This window comes from Marmota flaviventris, chromosome 4 (assembly GCF_047511675.1).
Source record: "Marmota flaviventris isolate mMarFla1 chromosome 4, mMarFla1.hap1, whole genome shotgun sequence".
Taxonomy (NCBI): Eukaryota; Metazoa; Chordata; class Mammalia; order Rodentia; family Sciuridae; genus Marmota; species Marmota flaviventris.
Window position 1 is genome coordinate 53,012,081 of NC_092501.1, and position 27,794 is coordinate 53,039,874.

At 41.4% G+C, this 27,794-nt stretch overlaps 2 protein-coding genes across 5 annotated transcripts in view; one reads left to right on the forward strand and one right to left on the reverse strand.

Moving 5' to 3' along the window:
- Window positions 1-1,465: 1,465 nt before the first annotated feature.
- Eif4ebp2 (eukaryotic translation initiation factor 4E binding protein 2) lies at window positions 1,466-26,398 on the reverse strand. The gene is made up of 3 exons (XM_027931333.2): window positions 25,987-26,398; window positions 9,384-9,569; window positions 1,466-7,861 (listed from the first exon to the last, which is right to left on the reverse strand). Exons 1-3 carry the CDS (start codon window positions 26,129-26,131, stop codon window positions 7,830-7,832), a joined length of 363 nt encoding a protein of 120 aa, XP_027787134.1. The 5' UTR covers window positions 26,132-26,398; the 3' UTR covers window positions 1,466-7,829.
- Window positions 25,234-27,794, forward strand: part of Lrrc20 (leucine rich repeat containing 20) — a 101,537-nt gene continuing 98,976 nt past the window's right edge. For 2 of the 4 annotated variants that reach the window (XM_071611201.1, XM_071611202.1), the window contains exons 1-2: window positions 25,234-25,512; window positions 25,657-25,717. The gene's annotated coding sequence lies outside the window, so the exon portion shown is untranslated. Of the gene's footprint in view, window positions 25,513-25,606; window positions 25,718-25,749; window positions 25,860-27,794 lie in introns of those variants that run through there. The other 2 variants (XM_071611203.1, XM_071611205.1) reach the window with 2 other exon arrangements.

The following is a 27,794-nucleotide window of genomic DNA, read 5'->3' on the forward strand; positions in this document are numbered from 1 at the left end:
GACCCCCTGCTAGTGCTTCCTGTGCCAGTGACACAGCAGGGTCATTCTGCTGCCCAGCCAGAGGCCTGTGGGCAAAGCCTACTGCCCTAACCTGGGGAGCAGCTCTCAGCTTGAGGCTGTGGGCTGGCTGGTCACTCTGTCTTTGAGCAAGTACTGCCTGAGCACCGCTGTCCTGCCTGCACTGGGGCTTACAGTAATTTTAACTTGCTCTCAAGGCAAAGTTCCACTTAGTGTTCCTTCAGCAGTACCAAGTCAAGTTCTAAGGGGAAAAAAATGGATGCATTACTATTCATAGCTGGCAGGGGGTAAAAACAGACAAATTTTAAGAGGGCAGCAGAAACATGGAATCACAGGCAAGGAAGTGGCTGTTGCCTCTAGATGGCACCATAACCAAGAGCTATCTCCACCTGAAAAACCTCCCTTTTTATCAATAAGACCCTATCCTTCTGTCCTAATTGCCTTTAGGGCAGAGCACAGGATGTCTGGAAGCGCTTTCCAGGTTATTTTGTCCCCATCTTCCCTTACAGAGGTTTTTTTGTTCTCCTTTCTTTAGACAGGAGCCAGGCTGGGATTACAAGTGTGCACTACTGCACCCAGCCTGGGTGCCTGTTCAGTGGTCAAATTTGCTCCACTCCCACACCTGCGCATGGAGGGAACGGAGACCCAGCTGAACAGCTAGCTTCTGGGTGTGCAGGCCAACAGAGCTGGGCTTGAGTTCTTTAACAAGAACTGTTTATCCTGAACTTTCTGTATCTGCAACCAGGTTAAGTGTGCTCCATGATCCTACCCAAGCCTCATGACAATCTAGAACCCCCACCCCCCTTTCACATTTGAAAAACTTTCTTCACTCCAGAGAAAACCAAGGGACAAGACTTGAATCTTGCTGTATGGAGGCGACTCAGCTCCCAGCAGCAACGTTGGAAATGAAATTACCCAACTCCAAGGCCTCTGCCCTTAACCTCTGCACTGGAAATAAAACTGGACCTTTTACAGTCTGTGAACAGAGCCCACATAATAATTTTCCTACAGGAAAACTTAAGGTCATGTGGGCTCTGTTCACAGACTGTAAAATATGAGAGGACGATTCTTTTTTTAGTATTAATTTGGGGACTTGCTGGTTTAACAGCAGGAGTCTGATGCTCATGCAGCACACTTTGGTTTAAGACACCAGACATGCACTTGTCTAATGAAGGCTCCCAAGGGCCAGAAACAGCCCTTCAGAGAGAGGGAAAGGCATGTGGGCCTCCTCAGGGATGATGTACACAAAATTGCCAACTACTTCCACTCTCTGCCCCATCAGCGAAGACTCCACAGATGTGAAATAACCCTCAACAGTTCACCTGAAACTTTGAAAAAACTAAAACACCAAATTGAGGCTGGGTGTGTGCAGGGAGTAGCTCAGGGGTAAAGTGTATGCTTAGCAAGTTCAACGGCCTGGGTTCAACCTTCAGCACAAGACTCCACATTGATACTCAAGATCTTTATTGATTTAACTGTAACAGCAACCATTGGTGAGAATTGATTTTCCCCCCGCTAATTTCCAAACACCTGCTGATTTGGAAGAACAGTTAAAAACAAAAACTGGTCATGGAATCACACAGGACTGCCTCAGAACTGCATGGTGCCCTCCGTTAACCATCCCGACAGTGAATGGATGGGAGGGGTGAGGGGACAACAAACACATCAAGGGAGAGGACAGGAAGACCAAGAAAAGTGCTGGCAGTCTCTGCTTTTCCATTTGATGTGGTTGGAACTGGTGGTACTAGACAGGGAAGCTTTTTATACAAAATATTTTAAAAAGATGCTTAAAATGGACACCAGAATACATGAGCATCCTCGCGGCTCTTCTAAACACTTTCTTTAAGGTTTACCCTGGGGTTGTGGAGGTCTCCTCACCCCGGTGGAAAAAGGGGGCTCGTCTGCAGGTAAAAGGCAAGGCACTGGTGCAAGGGACTTGGTGATTTGGATCAGACACCAGGAAGGAGTAGGATGGTTGGCCCAACTGGCCCCTTAGCTCAAACTAGTGTTCCTCCCCCACTCCCCTGCTTCCCAGTAAGAACTGCTCTTGGCCTGGGCCTTTTGTTTTTCTTAAAGACTCAGCTGAAGAGGAACACAGCAACAAGAATGAACATGCTGTGCTGGATTCCTGGAATTCCCTTTAAGTTTAATGTCCTGGAATTTGGTTTTAAGCACCGGAAAGAGCTCCCTTTGGAAATTTCAGCATGGTCAAGTGATTATCAAGCACTGTAGAATCTCTCTGCCAGCCTCCCACCTTGGAAAGGTGGCAGAGGAAGAGTTTAAATTCCCTGGCAAAGGTTTCAGCTCAGCATGGTCTGCCAGGGCCACGGGCAAAGGTGAACAAGCAGAGAGAAACCAAAGACCATTTGAACAGGGACTCAAACAACTTTCTGCTCAATCTAAGCTTTGTCAAAAGGTATCAACTTCCAGGACTAGCCTAAAGAAATCAGTGTAAATTCCAGAAGGTGGGAAAGGTGTTATGAATGATTAACTGAAAAAACGAGTACATAGCAATCACCCTTAAAGTCTTTAGTTAGAAATTTCTGTGAGTTAGCCTCAAGGAAACTCTACTACTAAAACAGGAAACAGTAACCAGAACACAGGATGTCCCTAAAGTATAAGTACTCTGAATTGTGACCCACCTGCCTCAAGACCTGATATCAAGAGCTAGGAAGGTAGCTCAGTGGCAGAGCACTTGCCTAGTATGCTGGACAGCCCTGGATTCAATTCCCAGTACAGTGACAAAACCAAACCAAACCCCAATTTCATCTCTAATTAAAATCTGAGAGGAAAGGAACAATGGGGTAACTACTCCCCCTTCAAATTTCTGACAGGTATTGCTCCCAGAGAAACAATATTCTTTATAACAAACGCTAAATGATTGGGAAGTGATTGGGCTTCGCAGATTATTAAATTGCTTCTACATACCTATAGTCCAAAAAACATGCCAAGGAGGGACAGTCTTGAACCAGCGAGTGAGGCCTTCTCTTGAGGAAAATGCAAAGGGCCATATCCCAGCTTCCAGAAGCTGGCATCCACAATGAATAGCAGGGAAAGAGATCCCATCTCTGGGACATTGCTACCAATGTGAGCCCTTTACATCGGTTACCTTGGATCAAAGCAGGGACTCTCCTTCTCTGGCTTCAGGAAGGACTAGGGGGAAAACCCCACAATCCTAGCTGAATTCTGATGGAATGTGGGATAAAGCCTGAGAGTTCCAAAAGAGCCAATAAATAAATAAAAGACCACTTACTTTTACTCCACTCCAAATCAGCAGGAAAACCAAAATCAATGGAAGGTGCTTCAGAGATGAGCCCTGTACTTTGCTTATGGCTGCCTCAGCAACAAGGCTTCTTATTCAAGTACAGGCTAAAGCAAGCACAGCTACAGAAAAGGAAATGCTCAGGAGCTCAGTGTAAATCCAAACAATAATTTGCATCTTTTAAGATGTCTGAAATTGCTAAAGACTTGGCTGGGAACAAGTGCCAGAAACCCACAGTAGACATTCACCAGGAATGTGTTGACTGACAAATGGCCTCTAGGTTTCTCTTGAGGGTGAAAAAGAAAACTGCTTCGTTTTAAGAACACAATGACATCAAGAAGCCCAGGACAAAATGAGCATACAGAGCTACCTACACATAAGCTTAACAGGGCAATCAAGCACAGAAAGATGGCTGTCATTCTCAGGTGTTCCCTGGTAAAGTGAAGGTGCTTCTTGGGTGAGAGAACTAACTCAAGCCTGCAAGCTGGTGTAGCTGAAGATAACAAGTATCATACACTGACTCATGTAGGGACCTGGCTTCCTGACACTATCATCTGTTTCATCCTGAATCTTTCCTGTCTTCGGTTCTATAACCTAACATCTAATTCAGATTTACCCCTTTGCTTGACAATCCCCATTTTAATTAAGACAGCTTTAGTGGTTTAGCTGGAAGGCCCCAATTCCTTCCATCAATTACTGGCTAAAAGAAAGTAAAGTGGTTAATGAGTCTTAGAGACCAAATCTAAGCTTTGCACATAAGCATCCTTGAGCAGCTAGTAGTCAGACGGGTGTACATATATTACAGTTCTCCTGGGAAATGCCATTTCTTGCTACCTCTCTCAAAGCCATCAGGTAGCTTTGGCGAATAGAAGAAGGTTTGTCTTACCCTAGCTTGGTGATACATACTTTAGAGAATTGTTTTTGGTAGCAATATAGTTCACTTAGATTAAACCTACCTCCCTGTTGACCTGTTTTTGTTTTTTTGTGGTGCTGGGGATCGAACCCAGGGCCTTGTGCATGCAAGGCGAGCACACTACCAACTGAGCCATATCCCCAGCCCTGGTTTCATCTTCTGTTGGGAGTGTGGTTTAAGGGTACCACAATTTTCTCTTTCCCTGCCTCCCTCTAATGTCAGGGAGAAGCCAGGCATCATGGTATGAAGACACTTGTGCTGCTCTGCAGAGATCCACACGGGAAGAAAACTGAGGCAGCCTGCCCAACAGTTACAAAGATGGAATTTGAAAGTGGATTCTCAGGTTGAGGATGCAGCTCAGTAGGTAGTGTTTGCCTAGCTCCAGATGACAGCAAGCCCTGTGCAGATCTTGCCTGCAACTCCATAAGACCTGTGCTAGAACCACTACGCTAAACTACACCCAAACCCCTACCCTACAGAACTGATAACATTTGCTATATTATTAAATTTGGAGGCAATTTCTTATATAGCCAGAAAACTAATACAGATAGGAAAAAACTTGGCCTGGAAGCCCAACACCTAGAAGCCAGCTAGTTTCTACTCCTGTGCTCTCATGAATGATACACCAAATACAGAATATGAGAGCTGGGGAACCCTTTGCTTCTGTAAAGAAGGCAAAACCATAACAGTATATGTCTGTCTCGGTCATTTGTCATGAAGATTGATTGTCCCAGAAGTATAGAAACATGGTTTCCTCATAAAATAAAAAGTATAAATAGTTCTAAGATTTAAAGAACTCTCATTCAGATAGTAACTTATGGTGTTTCCTCCCCAAGAGAAAGTCAGGAATAATATTCACTTAGGGCTTCATCTGGGAGGTTCCTTCTAAACACCCAGAGCTAAACTATGTATTAGATTCTGGCTTGCTCTGAAAGTGATTCTATGAGGCATGACATAAAGATGCCATCTACTGGAAGTTTATCTGTTGTCTTGTGCAATTATTTTTGCCATGCTGGTTTATGGAGATCAGAGTATGTTTAGTAATGGTAGCCTCCAGGAAAGAAATACTCCAAGCAGTGAGGAGGTTCTAGTAGGAAAAGGTCAAGGGACTGGGCAGCTCCTGCATGACACAGGAGACGCTCCCAAGAAATTCTAGAAACATATCCTCTGATTAAGGGTCATGTGCCGAGATTCCCCAAGATGGAGAGAAAGGGGCAAATGGTATTTTGGTACTATTCAAATGGTCATGTTTTAAATCCATTTCCTGTTGTGGGCGAGTGAGGAGCCCAAGTTTTCGGAGGCAACAATAAAATCAAGAAAAACATACTCTTCTGCTCACTGACACCTGCTTGCTGCCAGCTGGAGTCAGATTCCACAGGATGCCACCACCAGCATATGAAGAATAAAAAGCTTCACTCCCAAAGAACCAAACTCTAGGTACAAATAGGTCCTGAGCAAGCTTCTTACGTAAATGACAGTGCAATTTAAGTTTTTCTAAGACTATGTAAAGCGAAATTTGGAGTTTAATTAAAATCAGAACAGGGATACATTAAACAAACAAACAAACAAAAATACTTTTCTGATTATCAATTTGACTCAAAGCATCCCCAAAACACTGGAGATCCAGCTTATTCCTGAGACATCAATCATTAAAAAAGATTTTTACTCTTTGAACTATTCACATTTTTGTAGCAGAAAACAGAACAAAGTTCCGCAGATATACTTCTTCTCTTCTTTCTAAAAGGTCTTCACAAGTAGGGTCTTTTCATAGTTCAAAAGAAAAACAGCTTTCTTTCCTAGTCAATGGAACCGTTACTTCCACCCTGGGATCTGGTCTCTTAAGAGAGCTCAGGGTGCCCAATCCAACCACAAATTCCCAGGATACCAGTGGCTACTTTACTTGCCTTCCTCTTAGGGGATGGAGGGACCAATCTTTTGAGGGAGGCACCCTAGGATTACTGTGCCAGTCAATAGTACCAGGAGAGTGGGGGTGGGGGGAAGGGGGGGTGACAACAAGTCAGGGGAGGGGTAAGGAAAAGAACAAGGCTTTCCTGAACAAGCCACAGCAAGGCAGAATGGTCCAGTTTTATAAACCACTCACAACAAATTCCAAACACACACACCCAAAACTTAAGGGGGAAGGAAAGAGTTCAGAAAAACTGGGGAAACAAAGGATGGTGACATGGAACAGCAGACTATGGACATTTCTTACCTTCCTAACACTGGAAGATGTTTAGTTAAAAAGTTGCTGTTCAAAATTGTACTGAAAACATATCTAAAAATAGGTCTGTAGTCCTCTTAAAAATAAAAGGTCACTCCTCATTTAAGAGGAGTGCCAGATATTATCAGATACCAACACTTGAGGTATCTTTGATGTATATTTGAAAGATGGCCTGGTAGAGGAAAGGGAAGGAGGGAGGGGGGAGGGAGGGAAGGAGGGAAGTGAGGGAAGGAAGGGAAGTGAAAATTCAGAGTATGATGGGAATGGTTAAAAAAAAAAAAGGAACACATTTTTAAGCCCATGCTTATTTATCCCAGCAGCCAAACAAAGCAGATCCAAACAGGAAAAATATGTAGTTCTTTTCTAAGAACATTCTGAAAGTCAACTTTAAACTCAAAATAGAAGAAACTGAAATCTGAGACAACAAATATCACAATGTTGATTGGATTTTTAAACAGCTGACTACTAAAACTGGGTACTGAAATGGTTCAACAGTCTTCAGAGGTCATTCTTAGGCATTATCTGGCAGAATACTAGGATTAGTCCTTACCCACCATGTGGAGACCAAAGTGCCTCAATTCCTTCTTATGAACCTGCTCTGGGAGCAGAAAAAAATCACGTGGAGATCTCACAATTCAGAGAACTCTGCCAGGAACAAGATTCAAGCAGGGAGGAATGGCAGAAGAATGGTAAAGTACACCTGGTTACCAAGGACTCCCCCTTTAGTGGTAAAGATTAAAAGTATCTGCACAAATTTATTTGCACTAAGTAAAGGAATGGGAAGACGAACTATAATACCAAAGACAGAAGATACTCCTCCCAGAGGAAAGAGGGGAAGTAGACTTCAGAATAGCGTCACGGGGTACTGCTACCAGAGTTGTACAAACTGTCCCTAAGGACAAACAACGCAAACTCAAAAGAGAAAGCAGCCCTCTTTTTGTAATTTCCCCATTCTGGATCTAAAGACCCCAAACCCAGCACTAAACAAGTAGGATTCAAGGAAGAGAGACAAAGAAAAGAACACAAATAATGATCAACCAGCCAAATCTCTGTATCCCAGAAATCCCAGCTGGTAGAGTGAGACTTGATTTGGAATAAATCTGAAGTGGAGAGTGGTTCCAATAGAGAAATGACCAGTGAAGCCACAGTTAGTTTTCCTCTATGGACCGCTTAGTTCTAAGGAAACACCCCAAGGGCCTTCAAGCTAATCTAACTGGGCAGGGATAGGAAAGGGAGGAGAAATGGTCAGATGAATCTCATCTTCCCATCATTTGGCACAGAGGAGGAGGGAGAGGTGGAGATGCATTGGGGATGCTGGTGCTGCCTCTGTGTCTCTTCACTGTTGATCCTACAGCCAGATCAGGTACACAATAGGCATTGGTGTTGCTGCTTTTCTTCTCCTCCTCACAGGGAAGTCAGATATCCATCTCAAACTGAGCATCATCCCCTGGGTAGGATGAAGAAACACAAAGTTTAGCACAAAAAGAAAAGCAAAACACTTTTAAATATCATTTCCTATACACAAGGGTCAAGAAAATAATTCAAACAATCCCACTCTCTGCTACTTTAAAGCACTCATTCTGTTTTACTTTGCTTTGCCTAATACTTTTAATTTTCAGTTCATTTGTTTTTGTGGTGCTGGGGGTCGAATTCAAGGCTTTGCACATGCTATGCAAGTGGTCTACCACTGAGCTATACCCTCAGCCCTTGGCTGGCCTTTTTTATATGGAATTAAAAAAAAAAAAAAATCACATCACTTGTGGGGAAGAGAAAATGGAAAAAGAACACGAGTGAACTTTCCCAGAATACCCTTGTCCATAGTTCACAACATAGCAGCTTCTAGGAGCTCTCTGCCAGAGATCAAGTCAGCACCCTCTTCTGGAAGCTTTGAACTTGAGACCTTCTATGTATTGAGACTTTGTTCATTAAAAACCAAAGTGAACTGGGCACAGTGGCACATGCCTATAATCCCAGGGACTCGGGAGCTGAGACAAGAGGATTTTGAGTTCAAAGCCAGCCTCAGCAAAGGCAAGGTGCTAAAGCAATTCAATGAGACCCTGTCTCTAAATATTAAATACAAAATAGGGTTGGCGATGTGGTTCAGTGGCCAAGTGACCCTGAGCTCAATCCCCAGTACCCCCTCCCCCACGCTCCAAAAAACAAAAACAAAAACACCCATGTGAAGGCCAGGCAGAGTGGCGCACACCTGCACACCTGTAATCCCAGAGACTCAGGAGACAGAGGCAGTAGGCAAGTTGAAGGTTAATCATGGCAACTTAGCAAGACCCTGTCTCAAAACTAATAAGGGGTGGGGATGTAGCTCAGTGGTACTGTAGTATGCCTAGCATGTGTGAGGCCCTGGTTTGATCCCCAGTACTGGGGGGATCAAAGTGCAACCCCTGAGGTTTACTCAAGAGCTGGCCATTTCTACATCATTATTCTGCTTCTACAGAGGTAAAAAGAGGACCCATTATTAATAAAGGTGTCTGTCTGTGTGGGAAACAAACCATACTGCTACACCCACATAATTAGAAGATATCTTTCTTCTAAAGAAAAAGGTCTATTCTCTAAAGACGATGGAAATGGGAGCTCTGACATCCTCTCTGTATGTGAGTGTGTGTGTGTGTATGTGTGTGTGTGTGTATGTGTGTATGGGAGGGCGGGGTGTTCATCCCTGGCCCGATAAAGCCTCGGCCAGGCAGTCCTTCAGGTATGGTTCCAAGAGTCAACTTTGGGTTAACCATGCCCTGACTCTGGATTGTTTTCCACCCACCAATGAGATTTGATCATAATTTGGAACTCAGGGCTTCCGAAGCAGTTCAATAAACTTTGGGAGGTGAGAGGACTTCAGAGACATATATCTATTAAATATCATTATACCTGTTGTATCAACATTTTTCAACCTACAGAAAACTGACATAAAAATTCCTAGAGCCACCCCCTTGGTACCCAACACTGGCATCCCTTACCAACTGTATGCTTCCTGTCATGATTGTTCAAGTTGTTCAAATTGTTTACTTCTACTTTGGAGTCTTCAATTAAGGTGCCAGGGCTAGTGACTCCTGGGATATTGGGCAGATGGCAGGGTGGGGTCTGAGCCATGGGAGAATTGCGACGATCCAAAAGAAACTTCCTATCATAAATGATTCGAGTTCCTGGAAAACAGGGTTGAAAAGAATTTGAAATAAATTAAGGGGCTACCAACATATAACACTAAGGGATTTGGTTTGAATTCCACTTAATTCTAATCTTTAAGGGTTTTATAATTCAAGTCAAAATTCTAACTTCCCAACCTGTGAACAGGCTTCACTGGCATCTGGAATGCCTTTTCTTCCTCTTCTGGCAGGAAACTCCTGCACATCCTTCAACAGAGGTAAACAGGACCCATTATTAATAAAGATGTCTGTGTGGGAAACAAACCATACTGCTACACCCACACAATAAGAAGATATTTTTCTTCTTTTCTGCTCAACACCACTTCCTCTGTTAAGCCATATTTTCTCCCCTTCTTTTAACCATTCTTTCTCTTAGCTTGCACAAACACTTCACTTAGGACAGACTCCTGTACATCTATTGACCTCTCTCTGTAGTTTACATTCTTGATGACAAAGCAATGTCTTATTTATAAATATCTCATCTGCATCCTAACATTAAAATGTCCAAAACAAGTTTTTAAATGAATAAATAAATATGTGGGAAAAACAGACAGCCACCTTTAGGTCAAAGGCTTTTTCCAAAGACTGACATCCTCCCCACAGTAGAACTCTATTCCACAAAACAATTGGCTTGCTGGTAAGAAGTACCTGAATGTTTTACAAACAACAACAGTTCTGAAAAGCACACTTTACCCGATAGTTATGAAAACCTGCTGTTTACAAGCGAATATCAGGTACCTAAAAAGGAACTCAACATCACTAACCATCAGGAAACACAAATCAAAAATCCCAGTGAGCTATCACCAAAGTAGAAACAACTTCCATATAATCCTCCAATATCACTTTGGGATATCTATTCTAAGGAAATGAAATCAGTAGCTCAGAGATGCCTATATATCCATGTTCATTACAGCCTAGCCAAGACATGGACACAACTTAAATATCTGTCAATTAAGTGACTGGATAAAGAAAATGTGGTGTAGCTGGGTGTGTGACTCAGTGGTAGATCATTTGCCTGGCAATGAGGAGGACCTGGGTTCAATACCTAGAACTGCAAATAATAGTAATAATAATGAAATGTACATGTACACACACTTATACAGAGGAATATTATTCAGCCATAAAAAGGAAATCTTGCCACTTGTGACTACATGGATAAACCTTGATGGCAGATGAATCTTCTGAGTGAAATAAGACAGAAACAAATATTCTATAATCTCACTTGTATGTAGTACCTAAAAAAAGTACAATTCATAAAGAGTAGACTCGGGGCTGGGGTTGTGGCTCAGTGGTAGAACACTCGCCTAGCATGGGTGCGGCACTGGGTTTGATCCTCAGTACCACATAAAGATAAATAAGTAAAGGTATTGTGTCCATCTACAACTAAAAAATATTAAAAAAAAACAACAACAACAACAAAAAGAGTAGACGTAGATGCCAGGACAGGGGAAATGGGGAAAAGATGGTCAAAGGGTACAAACTTTCAGTTACAAGTTTAAGTTCTGGGGATCTAAATGTACAGCATGGTGACTATACTTAACAATACTGTATTAAAAGCTTGAATTCTGCTGAGAGTAGATCTTAAATGTTCTTACCATATACTAAAAAAGGTAATTATATGAGATAATAGATGTGTTAAACTTGATTGTGGTTATCATTTCACAATATATACACATAAAATCATGAACCTGTACACCTGAAATTTATACAATTTCATAAATCATACCTCAGAGTACTATCCATTCTTTTAGTCATGGTCTTCTCAAGTTACTAATGACCATAAATAAGATACAAAACTAAGCAACAATTAGAGATGTCTGATGTAGGCCCAAAGTAGATGTGTGAAGCTCTGTTGCTGATTCTACGACCTCAGCTGGCTCAGGAAGAAAGAATGTGGTGATCCTTAGTGACGTCTGCTAAAGGGGTTGACAGTGGAAAAAGGAAGTGGTAGCCCAGCATCTCTCTCAACTCTAAGTAACAAAGGCAAGTAATAGACTGTGGCTACCCTGCTTACATTAGGCTTAAGTGTGGAGGGTGATGCTTTCAGGGTTTAGGCATCCAAATTAAAGGCAATATTATATGTTGAAGTAAAATTACCTTACAAAGCTATTCAGTTTAAAGAAGCAGAACCTAAATTACTACTGGCACAATGACTTCCTCAACAGGACTCCTAGAGCTCAGGAAATAATACCAAGAAGTAACAAATGCAATGATATCAAATTAAAAAGCTTCTGCACAGCAAAGGAAATGAGTGTGAAAAGAAAACCTACAGAATGGGAGAAAATCCTTGCTAGTGACTTTTCTGATAGAGGATTAATATCCAGAATATATAAAGAACTCAAAAAACTTACCACCCCCCCCCCCACATAACCCTATCAAAAAATGAGCAATTTCTTCTCAAAAGAAATTAACATTTTTAGCAATTAGGGAAATGCAAACCAAAACTACACCAAGATTTCATCTTGCTCCAGTTAGAATGGTAGCCATCAAGAATATAAGTAATAATAAATGCTAAAGAGGATATAAGAAAAAAGGGACATTTTTAACACTGTTGGTGGGACTGTAAAAATAATACAATCACTATGGAAACCAGCATGGAGATTCCTTAAAAGATTGGGAATGAAGCCACCATATGACCCAGCTATATCATTCGTTGGTATCTGCCCTAAAGAACTGGTGTGAGCATTTAACAGTGCTACATGTTTACAGTAGCATGATTCACAATGGCCACATTATGGAAAAGCCTAGGTGTCTGTCAATGGATGAATAGATAAAAAAATGACCCACAGACACACACAAAATGAAGTTTTATTCAGCCACCAAGAAGAATGAAATTATGTCATTTGCAGGAAAATGGATGGAAATTGAGAGCATTAGGTTAGCAAAATAAGACAAGCTCAGAAAATCAAGGGTCATATGTTTTCTCTTAGATGTAGAAGCTAGGGAGAAAAGAGGAAAAAAAAAAAAAAACAAAACACACACACACACACGTGTGTGGGACCTCATGTAAACAGAAAGGGACCAGGGGGAGGGAAGGTACTAGGAAATAAAGCTGACCAAATTATATTGTTATATTATGTGTATGTATCAAATGTAATAAAAGGTTCCACTATTAGGTAGAATTATAATGTACCAATTAAAAAAAAAGAAAGAAAGAAAAAACACTATTGCCTAACAGAGACCTTTAGATTCTCAAGCAGAAAAATAAGAATACTCCTGTCATATTATAATAAAAAGAATAAAACTATGAGATGTTCTTCCCCCCATGTTTCAGTCAGCTCAGGCTGCCATACCAAAATATCAGACTGAATGATTCAAACAACCAAAATTTATTATCTCACAGTTTTGGAGTCTAGATGTCCAAAATTAAGGTGCCAGCATAGGTAGTTTCTGGTGAAGGGTGTTCTCACATGACAGATGAGCAATCTCTCAGGTTTTTCTACTTATAAGGACACTAAACCCATCATAATCATATCTAAACCTGATTACCTTTCCCAGGGTCCCTAATACCATCATAGATCCCTTAATATCATCACATTGGGAGTTAGGGCTTCAACATGCAAATTTTGGGAGATAGGATTCAGTCCATTGCACACCATTTACACCCATTCTAAATGGATTCTAATCTATTAGGGTTTGGAAATCAGCAATTGGCTTATTAGAATGATATGCAAAATCATGGCAAACATGATGAGAGAGGGCCTGACAGATTTCCAAGAACAGGGAAGGGGCTTTAGTGGATGGACCTTGCACACCTGTGTGTCATCTACACTCTCTCTCTCTCTTTTTTTTTTTTTTAGTGCTGGGAATCAAACCCAGGGCCTTTTTCACGCAGGGCAAGCACTCTACCAACTGAGCTTCATCCCCAGCCCTCAACTAACTCTTGTTCATGACTAGATTTCAGAAAGGTGAGCTTTCACATTCAACCTGCAATTTGAAACAAGATCATTCTAACTTCTGCAGTACTTTTATACTGCTACCCAGTTTGGAAAATACAGTGAGGAGGCACAGGACAGAAGCAATATTTCTAAATTATATGTAGTAAAGAACTGAACCAACTATGGCATAGGTAGTAGGAATTATGCCTTAATGTGTGAGTTATGAGAGAAAGTTTGAAAAACCATGATCTGGCTAGGGTTGTGGCTCAGCAGTAGAGTGCTTGCCTAGCATGTACAAGGCCCTGGGTTCGATCTTCAGCACCACATAAAAATAAACAAAATAAAGGTATTGTGTCCAACTATAACTAAAAAATAAAATATTAAAAGAAAAAAGAAAAACCAGGCAGACCTGATAAAATACAAGGTTTAAAAAATAGTTTTACTGGGCTGGGGATATAGCTCAATTGCATGCACAAAGCTCTGGGTTCAATCCCCAGCAGCACCACCAAAAAAAAAAAAAAAAAATTATTTTAAAGAGAGAGAGAGAGAGAACTTTTTAATATTTATTTTTCAGTTTTCGGTGGACACATCTTTATTTTATTTTTATGTGGTGCTGAGGATTGAACCCAGCGCCCCGCGCATGCCAGGCGAGCACGTTACCGCTTGAGCCACATGCCCAGCCCCAAAAAAAGTTTTATAGAGATACAATTCATATATAATTCATCCATAAACAGTGGTGCACAGACCTGTGATCCCAGGAACTTAGGAGGCTGAGGAAGGAGGATCACAAGTGTGAGGCCATATCATCAACTTAATGAGACCCTCTCTCAAAAAAAAAAGGGCTGGGGTATAGTTCAGTGGGAGAGTTCCCTTGGGTTCAATCCCCAGTATAAATAAGCATATAAACAGAAAGGAAAAAAAAAAGTCTATAAAAATTCAGTAGAACCCATACTTCTAATTTTTATCTTTTCCTGGTCTAGCAATATCTAGCATGACACCTATGATATTAGGCAGTGGCAGCTAGCTACAGTTCTCAGTCAGGTACACAATCAAGAGGGTAAGTAACTGGATTTTCTGTACTATACTGCTAAGCTATGAGGTTTGTAGGTTAGTGTATTATATACATTTTCAACCTGTGATTATTTTCAACTTACAATATGTTAATCAAGATGTAACCACATTGTTAATTGAGGAAAATCTGTACTTTTTCCCTCCGACATATATTTGTACATATACATGAGGTAGAGTGGGATGCTTTGCTTTGATTTGTGTACATGCTGGGTAGTGACCAACTCCAGATAATTAGTAGCTCTATCACTTTAATCATTTGTTATTTCTGGATGATGATACATAATACATTATTGTAATTATACAATAATACATTATTGTAATTTCTTTTTTCCTTTTCTGCATTACTGGGGATTGAACTCAGAGGTATTCTACCACTGAGCTATATAAGTTGCTCAGGCTAGCCTCAAACTCGTGATTCTCCTTCCTTAGCCTCCCAAGCAGCTGGGATTACATGTGCAACCTGGATGCATTTCCTTTTCTATGAAAACAATCATACTCCTTGTTCTTAAATTGGAAAGGCGTAAAAAACACAATTTACTGATTTTCAATTTTTACAATCAAACTGTTCCAGGATAATGGAGGACTAAGGTTGACAGATTGAGACAGAGTTTAACTATATTTTTATCTCAAACCTATTATTATTTGGAATTTCAGAGGTAACTACAAAAAACAAAATTCAACTACAAAAATTGGTAGTTGGGGCTGGGGATGTAGTTCAATGATAGAGCACTGGCTTAGCATATATGAGGTCCTGGGTTCCATCTCCAGCATAGATAAGAAAACAGGAAATGAAAGGTAGAAAGCAATAAAATACCCTAAATTCCTTGTCTTTTCTAATAAGGAGTCAGTACTATTGTCTAGTATTAGAAATTATGGTATATTATTTATAGCAACCGTGGTAACTAAACAAACATTATAAACAGAAAATGTTGAAAATGGTAGTTCACTGGCAATTTTTTTTTTTTTTTTTGGTGGTGCTGGGGAATGAATGTATGGGCTTTGCCCATACATTAGGCAACTGCTCTACTGCTGAGCTACGTCCCCAGCCACCTGGTGGCATTTTATGTGCTTCTATGCTGTTTTGTTTATAAAATGTGCATATATTACTTAGTCTTCATGTTTAAATTTCAGAACAAATATGAGCATTTATAGATATAATTTTTTTCATCCCCTAGTGACCAGATTTTAGGATAACTCTATACTACCTTGATCCCACCACATTCTCTAGAGCTGATATTACTAGGAAAAATCAGGAGCAAAATAGAGTCCCTTTAATGAAGAATAGAGAGGAGAAAAAAATGCACTCCCTTTTGATCTAAAAACGAATGATTCTCAAATGGTAGAAAACAACAAGGCCAATGAGAGCTGAAATGATACTTGCCAAGATGGCTGATACAGAAACAGGTCATTCAAGCCTAAGGGCCTCTTTCAAAACCAAGCATCATAGATTAAATAATAATTAATCCATATATCAAGCTATATATATCTAAGAAATGTTGGGAAAAAAGCACAGAAAGTCCACAGTATCCTGATTAACTTACAGGGTAGTTGTTACTAGACTTTCACTGGGTCCTCTACCATCCAATTCTGTTTAACCAAGGCTGCTTCCAAAATGAAGCATCCTTTTATACAAATGGACAGCTTTTGGGGGGTGGGAGCGGGTGTTAAGTAACTTGCCTAAATTGCACAGCTTGAATAAGCCAGTAACAAAATCCTCTAAGGCTGAGATGGTCCTGTTTTCATATAATAATAGAGGATGGTGGAGTTGAATGGGCTTTCCTCATGGGACTTTTTTCAGCAGAAAGCAAAATCTCATAAAACCTCTAGCAGATTTCCCCCTACATCCCATTTGGCCAGAACTGGGTCAGATGCCCACCAGATCTAACACCGTGGAAGCCATGACTAGCTTAGAGAAGTCATGGTTATATCCCTGCTCTTGGCAAACTGCCACTTAGGAAATCAGGGAATTTATGACAGCATGGAAGAGGAAATAGATGTTGGACAGAAAACTAACAACGCCAATCACATATGTTTAATATTTATCCACATTTAATAAATATTAACCAGAATGGGTTTAAGAAATTGGGAGGATGGAAGGTAAAAAGTACACAGAAGAGTGTGCGTATGTGTATATATGTATGTATGTACATATATGTATATTTTTTTCCACCTCCAAGGAAAGAGTAAATATGTCAACTAAAATCCTCATCTTCCATAGTAAGACACCACTTAGGATGAAAAAAGTTCTGGAAAGGGATAATGGTAGGTAATGATTATAAGAGCACTGTGAATGCACTTACTGCCAATGAACTACACACTTAAAAAGGTAAATTTTATGCTACATACATTTACCACCATAAAATACACTTTAAAAGATCAGTGACAATGCTAAAAGAATTATAAGGAATTGAAACAAAAATGCTTGCCACTTATTTTATAAACCAAGAGAACAATACTGCTAGGGCAGCAGAGACCACGAAAAACTGAATTTAAAAACAACAACAACAAAGCACTTGACAAGTACCACCCACCCCCATAATAAACAGGGAAAATAAGAAGTAAAAATACAGAAAGGACTATAAAGAGTTTTACTCCTTCTATTTAGAAAGGTGATGATAACAAGGTCTGTGTTTGACTGGTTTAGAGAATATCCATGATCAAACTTCAATTTTATTTTATTTTAATTTTTTTAAATATTTATTTTTTAGTTATAGTTGGACACAATATCTTTATTTATTTTTATGTGGTGCTGAGGATCGAACCCAGGGCCTCTTACCTGCTAGGCGAGTGCTCTACTGCTGAGCCACAATCCCAGCCCCAAACTTCAATTTTAAACATTGTTCTTTTTTAAAAAAACATTTTTTTAGTTGCAGATAGACATAACACCTTTACTTTATTTTTATGTGGTGCTGAGGATCCAACCCAGTGCCTCTCATGTGCAAGGCGAGCTCTCTATCACTGAGCTACAACCCCAGGCCTTAAACATTGTTGTTTGTGAAGGTTCTGGATGAATAGACTCCTGAAAAGCTCTATCAAAGGAAACTAAAAGCTGCGAGTCTCAATATCCTCCAGGGAGACTGGTAGTGGCTGAACCACATTAGGCATGCAAAACCATCAAATCCCTAAAGTACTAGTAAGATTAATAGAGACAATTTTTACATCAACAAAAGACCCAACTAGAAGCCTCAGGGCCTTTTAACAATATGGCTAAACACTATGGCAAATGGAAGGCACCCAAGGTTTGTGAAATATCTATCTAATTATCCCTTGATTAATTTCAAGATTCAATAATTGGGAGCAAGATTTCCAAGATATTAATGTTTAAGAATGGACTCTGGGGCTGGGATTGCGGCTCAGCGGTAGAGCGCTTGCCTAGCATGTTCGAGGCCCTGGGTTCGATCCTCAGCACCACATAAAAATAAATAAATAAAGGTATTGTGTCCAACTAAAACTAAAAAAATAATAATTAAAAAAAAAAAGAATGGACTCTGCCCAATCACTTAGGCCACCTCCACAATAGAACACACTCTAGGCTAAAAGAGAAGCTGATCAAATGATTTTCTATTCAAAAGGTCCAGCGTTAGAAAAGAACTTACAGAGGATCTGGGGGAAGTCTCTCATTTTACAGATGAAAAAACACATCCAGAGAAGTTAAAAGTATTTGCAAAAGGTCACACAGTGACAAAGGTATCATGACACAATACAAACAACACAGGTACTCTAGACAAATCTGGTTTACTTGAATTTAGGTTTCAAAATGAGTTGAATCAGATGCTGAGGGCTAGGTACCAGGTCCAAAATGGTAATATGACACCATCCACCCTTAAATAAACGCCTACCGACTTTAAGTCTATCTCAACCATCAGGAAATCTGAGTCAAAATGAAGTATATCAAATACCCCACTGCTCTTTGGGCTTGTACACCTGGAAATAAATTTTCTCTCCAGAAATGCCTGGCTCTGATTACAAGAAAATATAGGCTAAATATGTAGACTGCATCTTGGATCAATTCTTTGGATTCAATTTCACAGATGTTTTCAAGTCACTGTAATGCTAGTAATTAATTAACAATCACTGCTAATGGTATGGAGAAAACACTTTAGGATTCAAACCTGGCTTTCATTCCTACTATTGCTTTCTTTCCTTTCCAAAACTACTACTACTTCTTTTTTTAAAAAGTATCTTCCACTTTTACCCATAGAAGGAGCTTATACTAATCCTAGAGATGTCACAGTTCTAGGTTATGTTTTTACCTGGTGCCAAAAGAATTTACTAAATAAGAGAGCAATTTCCTTCCAATGTAGGAACAGCCCAACAACAAACAATCAATCTCTGGTGTTAAAAGCAGCTCCTCTGAGGCCCTAATGATTAACCAGGACATTTAAAGAAGAATCCCAAGTCTCACACTTTCAGATAAGTAGTTGAGAATCTATAGCCAATTGTCTATCTTCACCAGTAAACAATAGTCAGTACTTCTGCTATAAACAGAGGGCATTTTTTTCCAGTTTTTTTTTTAGATTTATGTATTTATTCTAATTTGTTATATATGACAGCAGAATGCATTTCAATTCATAGTACACATATAGAGCACAATTTTTCATGTCTCTGGTTGTACACAAAGTAGAGTCACACCATTTGTGTCCTCATACATGTACTTGGGGTTATGATGTCCATCTCACTCCACCGTCTTTCCTACCCCTCATGCCTCCTCCCTTCTCCTCGCCCTATCTAAAGTTCCTAACAGAAGGGCATTTTGAAAAACAACAAAAATAAAGTGTGGTATTACCTTAATACCAACACCAAACATATCAAAAGAAAAGTACAGGCCAATAGGCTTTATGAATACAGACTCCAAAGTCCACAACCAAACCAGGAGTGGTGGCAACTGCCTGTAATCCCAGCTACTCCAGATATTGAGGCAGTGGATTCCAAGTTCAAAGCTAGTCACAGCAACTTGAGAGAGATTCTGTCTCAAAAAATAAAAAAAAAAAGCATAAAAAAATAAATAATGGCTGGCGATGAAGCTCAGTGGTAGAAAATCTCTGGGTACAATCCCCAGAATTAAGCAAACTGAATTTAGCAACATATAAAAAGTATTATATACCAAAACCAATTAAGATTTTATCTAAGGAATGCAACCAATTCAAAATGTGAGAATCAATTAATGTAATACACAGCAATGGAAAAAGACACAAAACACACATGATCATTTCAATAGAAGAAAAAATTGGGAGGCTGGGGTATAGCTCAATGGTGAAGAGCTTACTTAGCAGGCACAAGGCCCAGGATTCTTTTCCCAGCACTGCAACACCTTTTTATGATTAAAATCATCCAATAAACAGGACTAGAAAGAATTTCCTCAACCCAATAAAGTAGATTTATGAAAAACCACAGTAAAATTGGGTATGGTAGTATATACCTGCAATCTCAGCTACTTGGGAAGCTGAGACAGGAGGATTGAAAGTTTGAGATCAACCTGCACAATTTAGCAAGACCTGTCTCAATTCTCACGAAGGATTGAGGATGTAGCTAAGTGGTAGGGCACTTGCCTAGTATATACAAGGTCCTGAGTTCAATTCCTAGTCATGCAAAAACAAAAAGCCCCCAGTAACAGCTTACTTAATGATGAAAGGCTGGCTGCTTTCCCCTAAGATCAAGAATAAGGCAAAGAACCCATTCTCTATGTTTTACTCCATGTCACATCTATTCATATGTGTCTACTATGGTACTAGATGTGACACATTCTGAAGATACTAGCCAGGACAATTAAAAGGCATCCAGATTAATAAGAAAAAACTATATTTATTCACAGATGACATGATCTTGGATTTAGAAAATTTCAAGGAATAACAAAAACTGAAATGTTTTTTCCAATTTATCCTTGCTTAGTGAGGTTTTTCTTTTTAAAACTACATAATGAAACAAATTGTTTGTCAAGGTGTTTATCCTAGAGATCTAAACAATTATTTATTTAGATGTAAATATTCAAAATTTCTGAGCTTTTAGCTTCAAGCTGTGGTCTGAGAACCAGGTAAAGGGGATCTTTAAATACTGGGCACACCAGGCGTAGATAGTTGCTGAATATTAAGAAACATACAGGTTTTTTGTTTTGTTTTGCAGGGTGGGGTGGTGATGATGGTACCAGGGATTAAACTCAAGAGGCACTTACCCATTAAGCCACATCCCCAGCCCTATTTTGTATTTTATTTAGAGTCTCAATGAGTTGCTTAGCACCTCACTTTTTGCTGGGGCTGGCTTTGAACTTGTGATCTTCCTGCCTCAGCCTCCTTGCCTGACAGAACATATAGATTTTAAGGGGCCTGCAAAAAGCAAAGTAAAATATTGAATATATCTGGAAATAGTAGTCTAGGCCTTACCTACTTACTGCCAGTCTCAACTATAAATAGAGCTACTATAAATAGAACAGCAAAAATCTTCTAAACATTAATTTGCTCACCTTACAACTTGGGAGCCAAGAACAAATCCTGCTATTCACCAAAAAACTGCCCTGTGCAGGATCCTTTCCTCTCTTAATGGATGGACATCCACAACTCATCCAGGTGGTGCACATCTGTAATCCCAGCAACTCTGGAGGCTGAGGCAGGAGGATTGCAAGTTCAAGGCCAGCCTCAGCCAGTTAGTGAGAACTTGTCTCAAAACTTAAAAATAGGGCTGGAGGCACTGGGTTTGATCCTCAGCACCACATAAAAAAATAAATAAAGTTAAAAAAAAATCATATGCCAATAAAACTTAAAAAAAAAAAAACCTTAAAAATATAAATAAATAAAGGGGCTGAGGTTATAGCTTAGCGGTAGAGCACTTGCCTTGCACATGTGAGGTACTGGGTTCGATCCTCAGCACCATATAAAAAATAAACAAATAAAATAAAAAAGATATTGTGTCCATCTTAAATATAAATAAATAAACAAACAAAAAAATAAATAATATATATAAATAAAGAGGACTGGAGATGCAATGCAACTCAATGGTAAAGCACCCCTAATTTTGGTCCCCAATACCCACCCCTGCAACTACTTTTAAGACAAATTCTCAAAAAGTTCTCTCCTTGGGGCAGGGTTGTGACTCAGTGCCAGAGTGCTTGCCTAGCATGTGTGAGGCACTGGGTTCAATCCCTGGCACCACACACACACACACAAAATAAAATAAAGGTATTGTGTCCATCTACAACTAAAAACAACAACAAAAATCTCTCTCCTTAATAACCTTGGTGTTGCCAGTGTAGATATATCACTTTCCTTCCTATTTTGCACAGGAGTCTTTGGGGGAGCAGCAGGGAAGTACATGAAGGTCTGCCATGTATGCTGCATTATCTATCTACCCATAGGAGCTGTCTCCCCTCATCATACTCAGATTATCTGACTTCGGTCAGGCAGAGGTGCTTCTTCCACATGGCACACTGCCCTGAGGATGAGGACTGCTGCCTTCTCTGGGACTGTAATTTAGTTCTCCCGCCCCAGAAAACAACAACACATCCAACATAAAAGCTGAAGGACATCTTCGATATATACTTTGGCAGCTGACGTATGAGACCAAAGCTGAATCTCCTACAGAATGACAACACATTAATCTGTGATAATTCTGAGGTGAGTAAATGGTATCTTCTTTAACAACAAGGCAAAGTGAGATGAATACTCTTCATTATGTTTTCCATGTACTTCTCACAGGTAATAATGCAGTCCTCTTGTTAAGAACTGAAGTTACAGAGTTAAATAAACACTCTGTTGGCTCGGAAGTTATTGGCCTAGAATATACTCAGCCTGAAGTCACCCAATAAGAAATGCTGTGACAACATCAGAAATTGGTCCTCCTTCCCCATATCTATAGAGTATGACTCATTCATCCCAAGAAAGAAACCAGATTAAGGAGGTCTCTCCCAAAATACAAATTTTTTATATAGCTCGCTCCAAGTGAATTATTTTCCCCTTCTTCCCGCTTCTCCTTTACCAATTCTTCCAGTGGCCTTCAGGTAATTTTCCCCCAGTGAACCAAGGGCAGAAGAAAGGAACCAGAAGGCAAGAAAGGAAGAGTTATAGCACAAACAAGATTTCAGACCATCAGTTAGTGACCTTTGGTTGTTCATTAGAGCATTATTTTCTATAGCTGATGAGGATGCTATATATGAAGAAGAAAGGCTAAAAGAGGTCTAGTGTCTGTTCATTCCCCAGAGCACAACTCTCCCAAGTCACAGTTCCATGCCTAGGAAAAGAATAATAAAGTAGCAAAATCACATTAGCTAGTATTCCAGAGACAGAATAGTCTCTTAAATTGTTTGTGAGGGGTTGGGGTTGTGGGACAGTGGCAGAGCACTTGCCTAGCATGTGTGAGGCACTGGGTTCGACCCTCAGCGCCACATATAGTGGAAGAAAAAATTGGAATAGTAGCCAGTGTACTAAATTTGAGACTACCCACCTAGGTTAATTGGCTGTATGATACAGCCAATTTGGGTTTCTTTGGGTTTCAGTTTCTCTCAAATATAAAACAAAGCCATTAAGTTCCTTCTGGCTAACCAATGTTATAAAAGTGAAGCTAGGTAGGGCTTGGGGTTAGCTCAGTGCGAGAGCAACTGCCTAGCAGGCTCAACACCCTGTGTTTAATCTTCAACAACACACACATACAAACTGAAGCTAACTCTTACCTTCCATCAAAGATAGAAGCATCCTCCCAATGCAAGAACTGAATATTATCTACAATCTATTCACTTATTTGTGGTGTTGGCACTTGGATCTAGGGCCTGCTGCATGCGCTCTACCACATGAATCCAGCAGATAGGACAAAAAAAATTTCCCCTTTTTAATAATGAATATTTTTTCAGGCACTCTTTTAGCAATACAAGAAATCCAAGATGTTATGGCAAATGTATTTTCACCCTCCTCTCATTTCCCAAACCACAGGAAAGCAATTTTGAGAAACTTCCAGAGTAGGATATCCTGTGATATCCAATGAATAAAGGACTCTCAAAGGGATTGAGAAATACAAAGTTGGCATTGTTGTAAACACATCTGCCTAGTCTGATCATCTAAGGCATACAGCTCATCAACTGTTATCCACTCCAGGTTTCCAGAAGTTTGAGACAGGAAAAGTACTCCCCCCATTATTTTCTTTCTACTGGAGACTGAACCTACTGATACTTGACCAGTGAGCTACATCCCCAGTCCTTTTTTTGAAAATGGGTCTTGCTAAGTTGCTTAGGTCCTCACTAAGTTGCTGAGGTTGGCCTTGAACTTGCAACCTTCCTGCCTCAGCCTCCTGAATGGCTGGGATTATAGGCATGTGCCACCATACCTAGCCTAGATTTCTAATATAAGCCTACTGACTCTCATTTGTCTAAATGTAAACCAGCACTTGACTAAAAATCTTATCTGCACCTCCTATCTCTCCAAATCAGGATTTTAAGTCCATTCAGAGCAACTGCATTTCCTACTTTTGAGTATTGTTCGGTTTTGTGCAAAACACTGCACTAAGCACACAAAACTCACTGAAGATATGCATCCACGTTAGTTTGGGAGTCTAGAGGTGACCAAATAATAACTTCACTCTGCTTCTGGGAAATAAAATTACATGGTAAGAGGGAGAAGAAGGGTGTAGCAAGAGAGAGGAAACAAATCATCAGAGGTCAGAAAATCTCCAAAGGAGAAAAACTTCAAGTACTACACAAGCACAACTAATCAGCACTAAGTTAACTGTTAAAATAGTGATTAAACCCAACTGCAGTGATATTGTATTCTGTTAAGTATTAAATGAGCGCTTGTGTATCCAAAAAAAGATCACTTCGTGCATGCGGATCTACCAGTAAATACAAACTCAGCTTTACAGATGAGCCAATAACAAGTATTTAAATGTAAAACAAAAGTATGCATATAAGCTGTGTGGAGGCAAGTTAAGTGATATTTGATCAAGCAATAGTGATAGTGTGTTGGGAGGGTAAATGGATCAGTATTTCTGGCAGAAATCTTCCCAAGCATTTTAGGAACTAATCCAGACTATGAGACAGACTTCTATCTTTAAAGCCCTTGTTTTGAAAGTACAACAGTTTAGCTTTTGAAATATGGCAAAAGGGGTTCCCTCTGTGGCTCTTCCTTCAGGGAAAATTAATATATAGCTAAAAGTTTAGTCTCTTCTCCAAATAAAAATCATAGCTGGTGGTGTTGTTATAGTAACACGTGTTCTGAACTGCTGGAAGCACAGCACGGATCTCTCGGCATTACTGAGCCAAGGGAGGGAGGATGAGGAAGACTTTTATGTGCATGTGTGTTTATTTGTCAATCAACACTACTTTCCTTGAGTCAACTTCCACTTCCTATCCATAGATCTATCCACAGTAACTCTCTCTCCTAGATTTAAATTCCTTGGTGTTGGCAAGGCAGTTCCCTTACTCTACAAGCTTGCCATTGTGCAACGGATTCAGGGATTGGTTGTAGTACAACTTGCCATCCCTGCCCACAAAAAGAAGGCCAGAGATCCTGTAGACCGCAGGGGCTGCCAGCGAAGTCCCCACCCTCTGTCTACAAGGGGATGACTGCCTGGTCACTAAAAGAAGGCAAAGATCTAAACTTAAAAGGAAGCCTGGTTCCAGTCTTTTGCCTTTGGAGAACAGCCCTGGCAAGAGACAGACAACCTTTGAGCTCCCTTCTCCCGTGACCAATTCAACAAGCTTCACCTCTACCCCACTGTTGCTTGTAAACAGTTCCTCGTCCTCCTTTGAAAAGCAATGCCAGGAACCTCCCTGTGCATCGCCTCTTTCTACAAGCCCATTCCCCAGGATCAGGCAACCTCACTTGACCAGGGTGTCCTGCTTGACAAAAAGCCCCCCTTCAATCCATCTCCAAAGGCGGCGACTCGGAAACTCTACCCTTAAGGCTGCCAGCGTTCCACCATTCTCACCTCCTTCCCCTTGGCTATGGCTTGAGCATTATTGTATCACACTTTCCTCGCGGCCTGGGGACTCCCCCACCCGTGGGGCCTCGTCCAACAAGGTAAACAATGCTGTCAAAGCAGGATAACACTGGGCGAGGCTTCGGGACTCTGCATTCCAGCCTCCTCCTGACGTTTTTAAAAACAGCAAAACATGTCACCGAAGGGTCCCAGAACTGAATCCCGCTCTCTAACTTCCTTTCTAGGAAGGCCAGGGGGACACCCGCGAAGTCAAGCATTAACGAGCACTAACTGCAGGAGGGGAAGGTAACGCAGAGTGCCACGCGCGGCCGAATCCGCCTGGGAAGGAGGCGAAGGGGAGAGAAACTGGGTCGAGTTCGTCAAACTGCCACCGAGCGGGAACCGGGGCATTCTCTGAGACGCTCGAGCCACGTTCCCGGGTGGGCGGGTGAGCAGGCGCGCGCAGACTCGAGTCGCGCGCCAGCCAGAAGGCAAAGTGCAGGGTCCCGAAGCCGCGAGCGGGATCCCGGGGGCGGCGCGGGCACGCAGAGGAGCTGCAGGGGACGCGGTCTCACCTCCCGGCGTGGTGGAGAAGAGCGTCCCCCCGGGCGTGGTGCAATAGTCATGAGGTAGCTGCGCGGCGTCGCTAATGGGCACGGTGCGGGTAGGGATGGCGCGGCTCTGGCTGGGCTGGTGGCCGCTGCCGGCGGACGAGGACATGGCTCTGGGCGCGGGCTCTAGGCTTTGTCCGCGGGCGGGCAGCGGGCGGCGGCGGCGGCGGCGGCGGGCCCGGAAGGCTCCGGCTGCTCAGGCGGGCGGCAAGGCGCGCTGCGCTACCTCCTCGGTCGCTTTCCCTCGCTCTCTCGTCCCGCTCCGCTCCCGCCGCCGCCCTCTCAGCCGCCGCCGCCGCCGCCGCCCGGTCCTCTGGCCTCCGCCTGCAGCCTCAGCAGCAGCAGCAGCGGCAGCAGCGGCGACGACGACGACCGGAAGCGGGCGAAGGCGGGAGCCAGAGGGAGTTCGGGGAAAGCTTGTCGGCCGGAGGTGACGTAGATGCAGGGCGGGACCTGCGGGGCGGGGTTAGAGGGCGGGGCTTAACTTGGGCCTGAGGGAAGTGGGTTGAGGGAGTCTGTGTGAAGCGTTACTGAGCCTGGCGAAGGAAGACGAGGAGGACTTTCGTGTGTGTGTGTGTGTGTGTGTGTGTGTGTGTGTGTGTGTGTGTGTGTCTGTCTGTCTGTCAGTCAGTCAACGTGTGTGTGTCAATCAATGTGTATGTTTATTTGTCAATCAACGTGTGTGTGGGGGGGGGTTGTCAATCAACACTACTTTCATTAAGCCAACTTCCGCTTCCTATCCATTTATAGCCCCCAAAAGTGCAATTGTGGGCTGGAGTTGTAGCTCCGTTGGCAGAGCATTTGCCTAGCATGTGAGAGGCACTAGGTTCAATCCTCAGCACCACATAAAATAAATAAAATAAAGGTATCTGTCAACAACTGAAAAATATATATGTGTGTGTGTGTGTGTGTGTGTGTGCATAAAATAAGTAAAGCCAAACTGTGCCTGTAATCCCAGTGGCTCAGGAGACTGAGACAGGAGGATCACAAGTTCAAAGCCAGCCTCAGTGAAAAGTGAGTTGCTCAACAACTCTGTCTCTAAATAAAATACAAAATAGGGCTGGGGATGTGGCTCAACGGTCAAATGCCCTTGAGTTCAATCAGTAACACCACAAAAAAGTGAATTCGTACTTTAAATTGTTTATTATTAAATACAAGCAATGCATGCACGATGCATTAAAAAAAAAATCAAGCACAGCAGAAAGATTTATGGTGCCATTTTCTCCCAGATTCTCAATTCCTCTTTTCAGGCACAACCATTGGTATCAATTTATTGTGTATGCTTCCAGAGACAGTCCCTGCACACACACACATAAAACAACATATGACCATTAGGAAAAGGAAAAGACCAATAGCCACCCACATCACAAGGATGAATATTGCTTTAATGAGTAAAGCCAAAAAAGATTAAGGGTTTAACATAAGTAAAACACTGATGATTTCACTATTTAGAAAGCCCAGCAGGTGTTTGACAGGGATGCAGACAAAAGAATGTGCACAGAGAAGTTTGGGCCAGATCATAATGTGGTACTGATTTTGTAGTGAGACCCCCAGAATTTAGAGCGAAAAGTCTTCTACCTGCCCTGCAGTCTGGAGCCCCCAGAACTGGGGTGGGAGGAGAAGGCCGAACTTAACTTTGAAAGCTCTACCACTTTGGATGTGGCAAGAGAAAGAGCCATTTTCAAGTGGAAGGAAAAGGCAAAAGATAGCAGTTTACATTTGTGGAGAGCTTACAAAGTGTGTGGTTTACAAAATGTATCCGTCTTTGATCT

Coding starts and splice junctions, on each gene's coding strand:
- Eif4ebp2 (XM_027931333.2), bottom strand. CDS start 26,131: ATGTCCTCGTCCGCCGGCAGCGGCCACCAGCCCAGCCAGAGCCGCGCC. Junction 9,570..25,986: donor CTTCTCCACCACGCCGGGAG/GTGAGACCGCGT, acceptor CCTGTTTTCCAG/GAACTCGAATCATTTATGAT. Junction 7,862..9,383: donor TGACAGGAAGCATACAGTTG/GTAAGGGATGCC, acceptor CATCCTACCCAG/GGGATGATGCTCAGTTTGAG.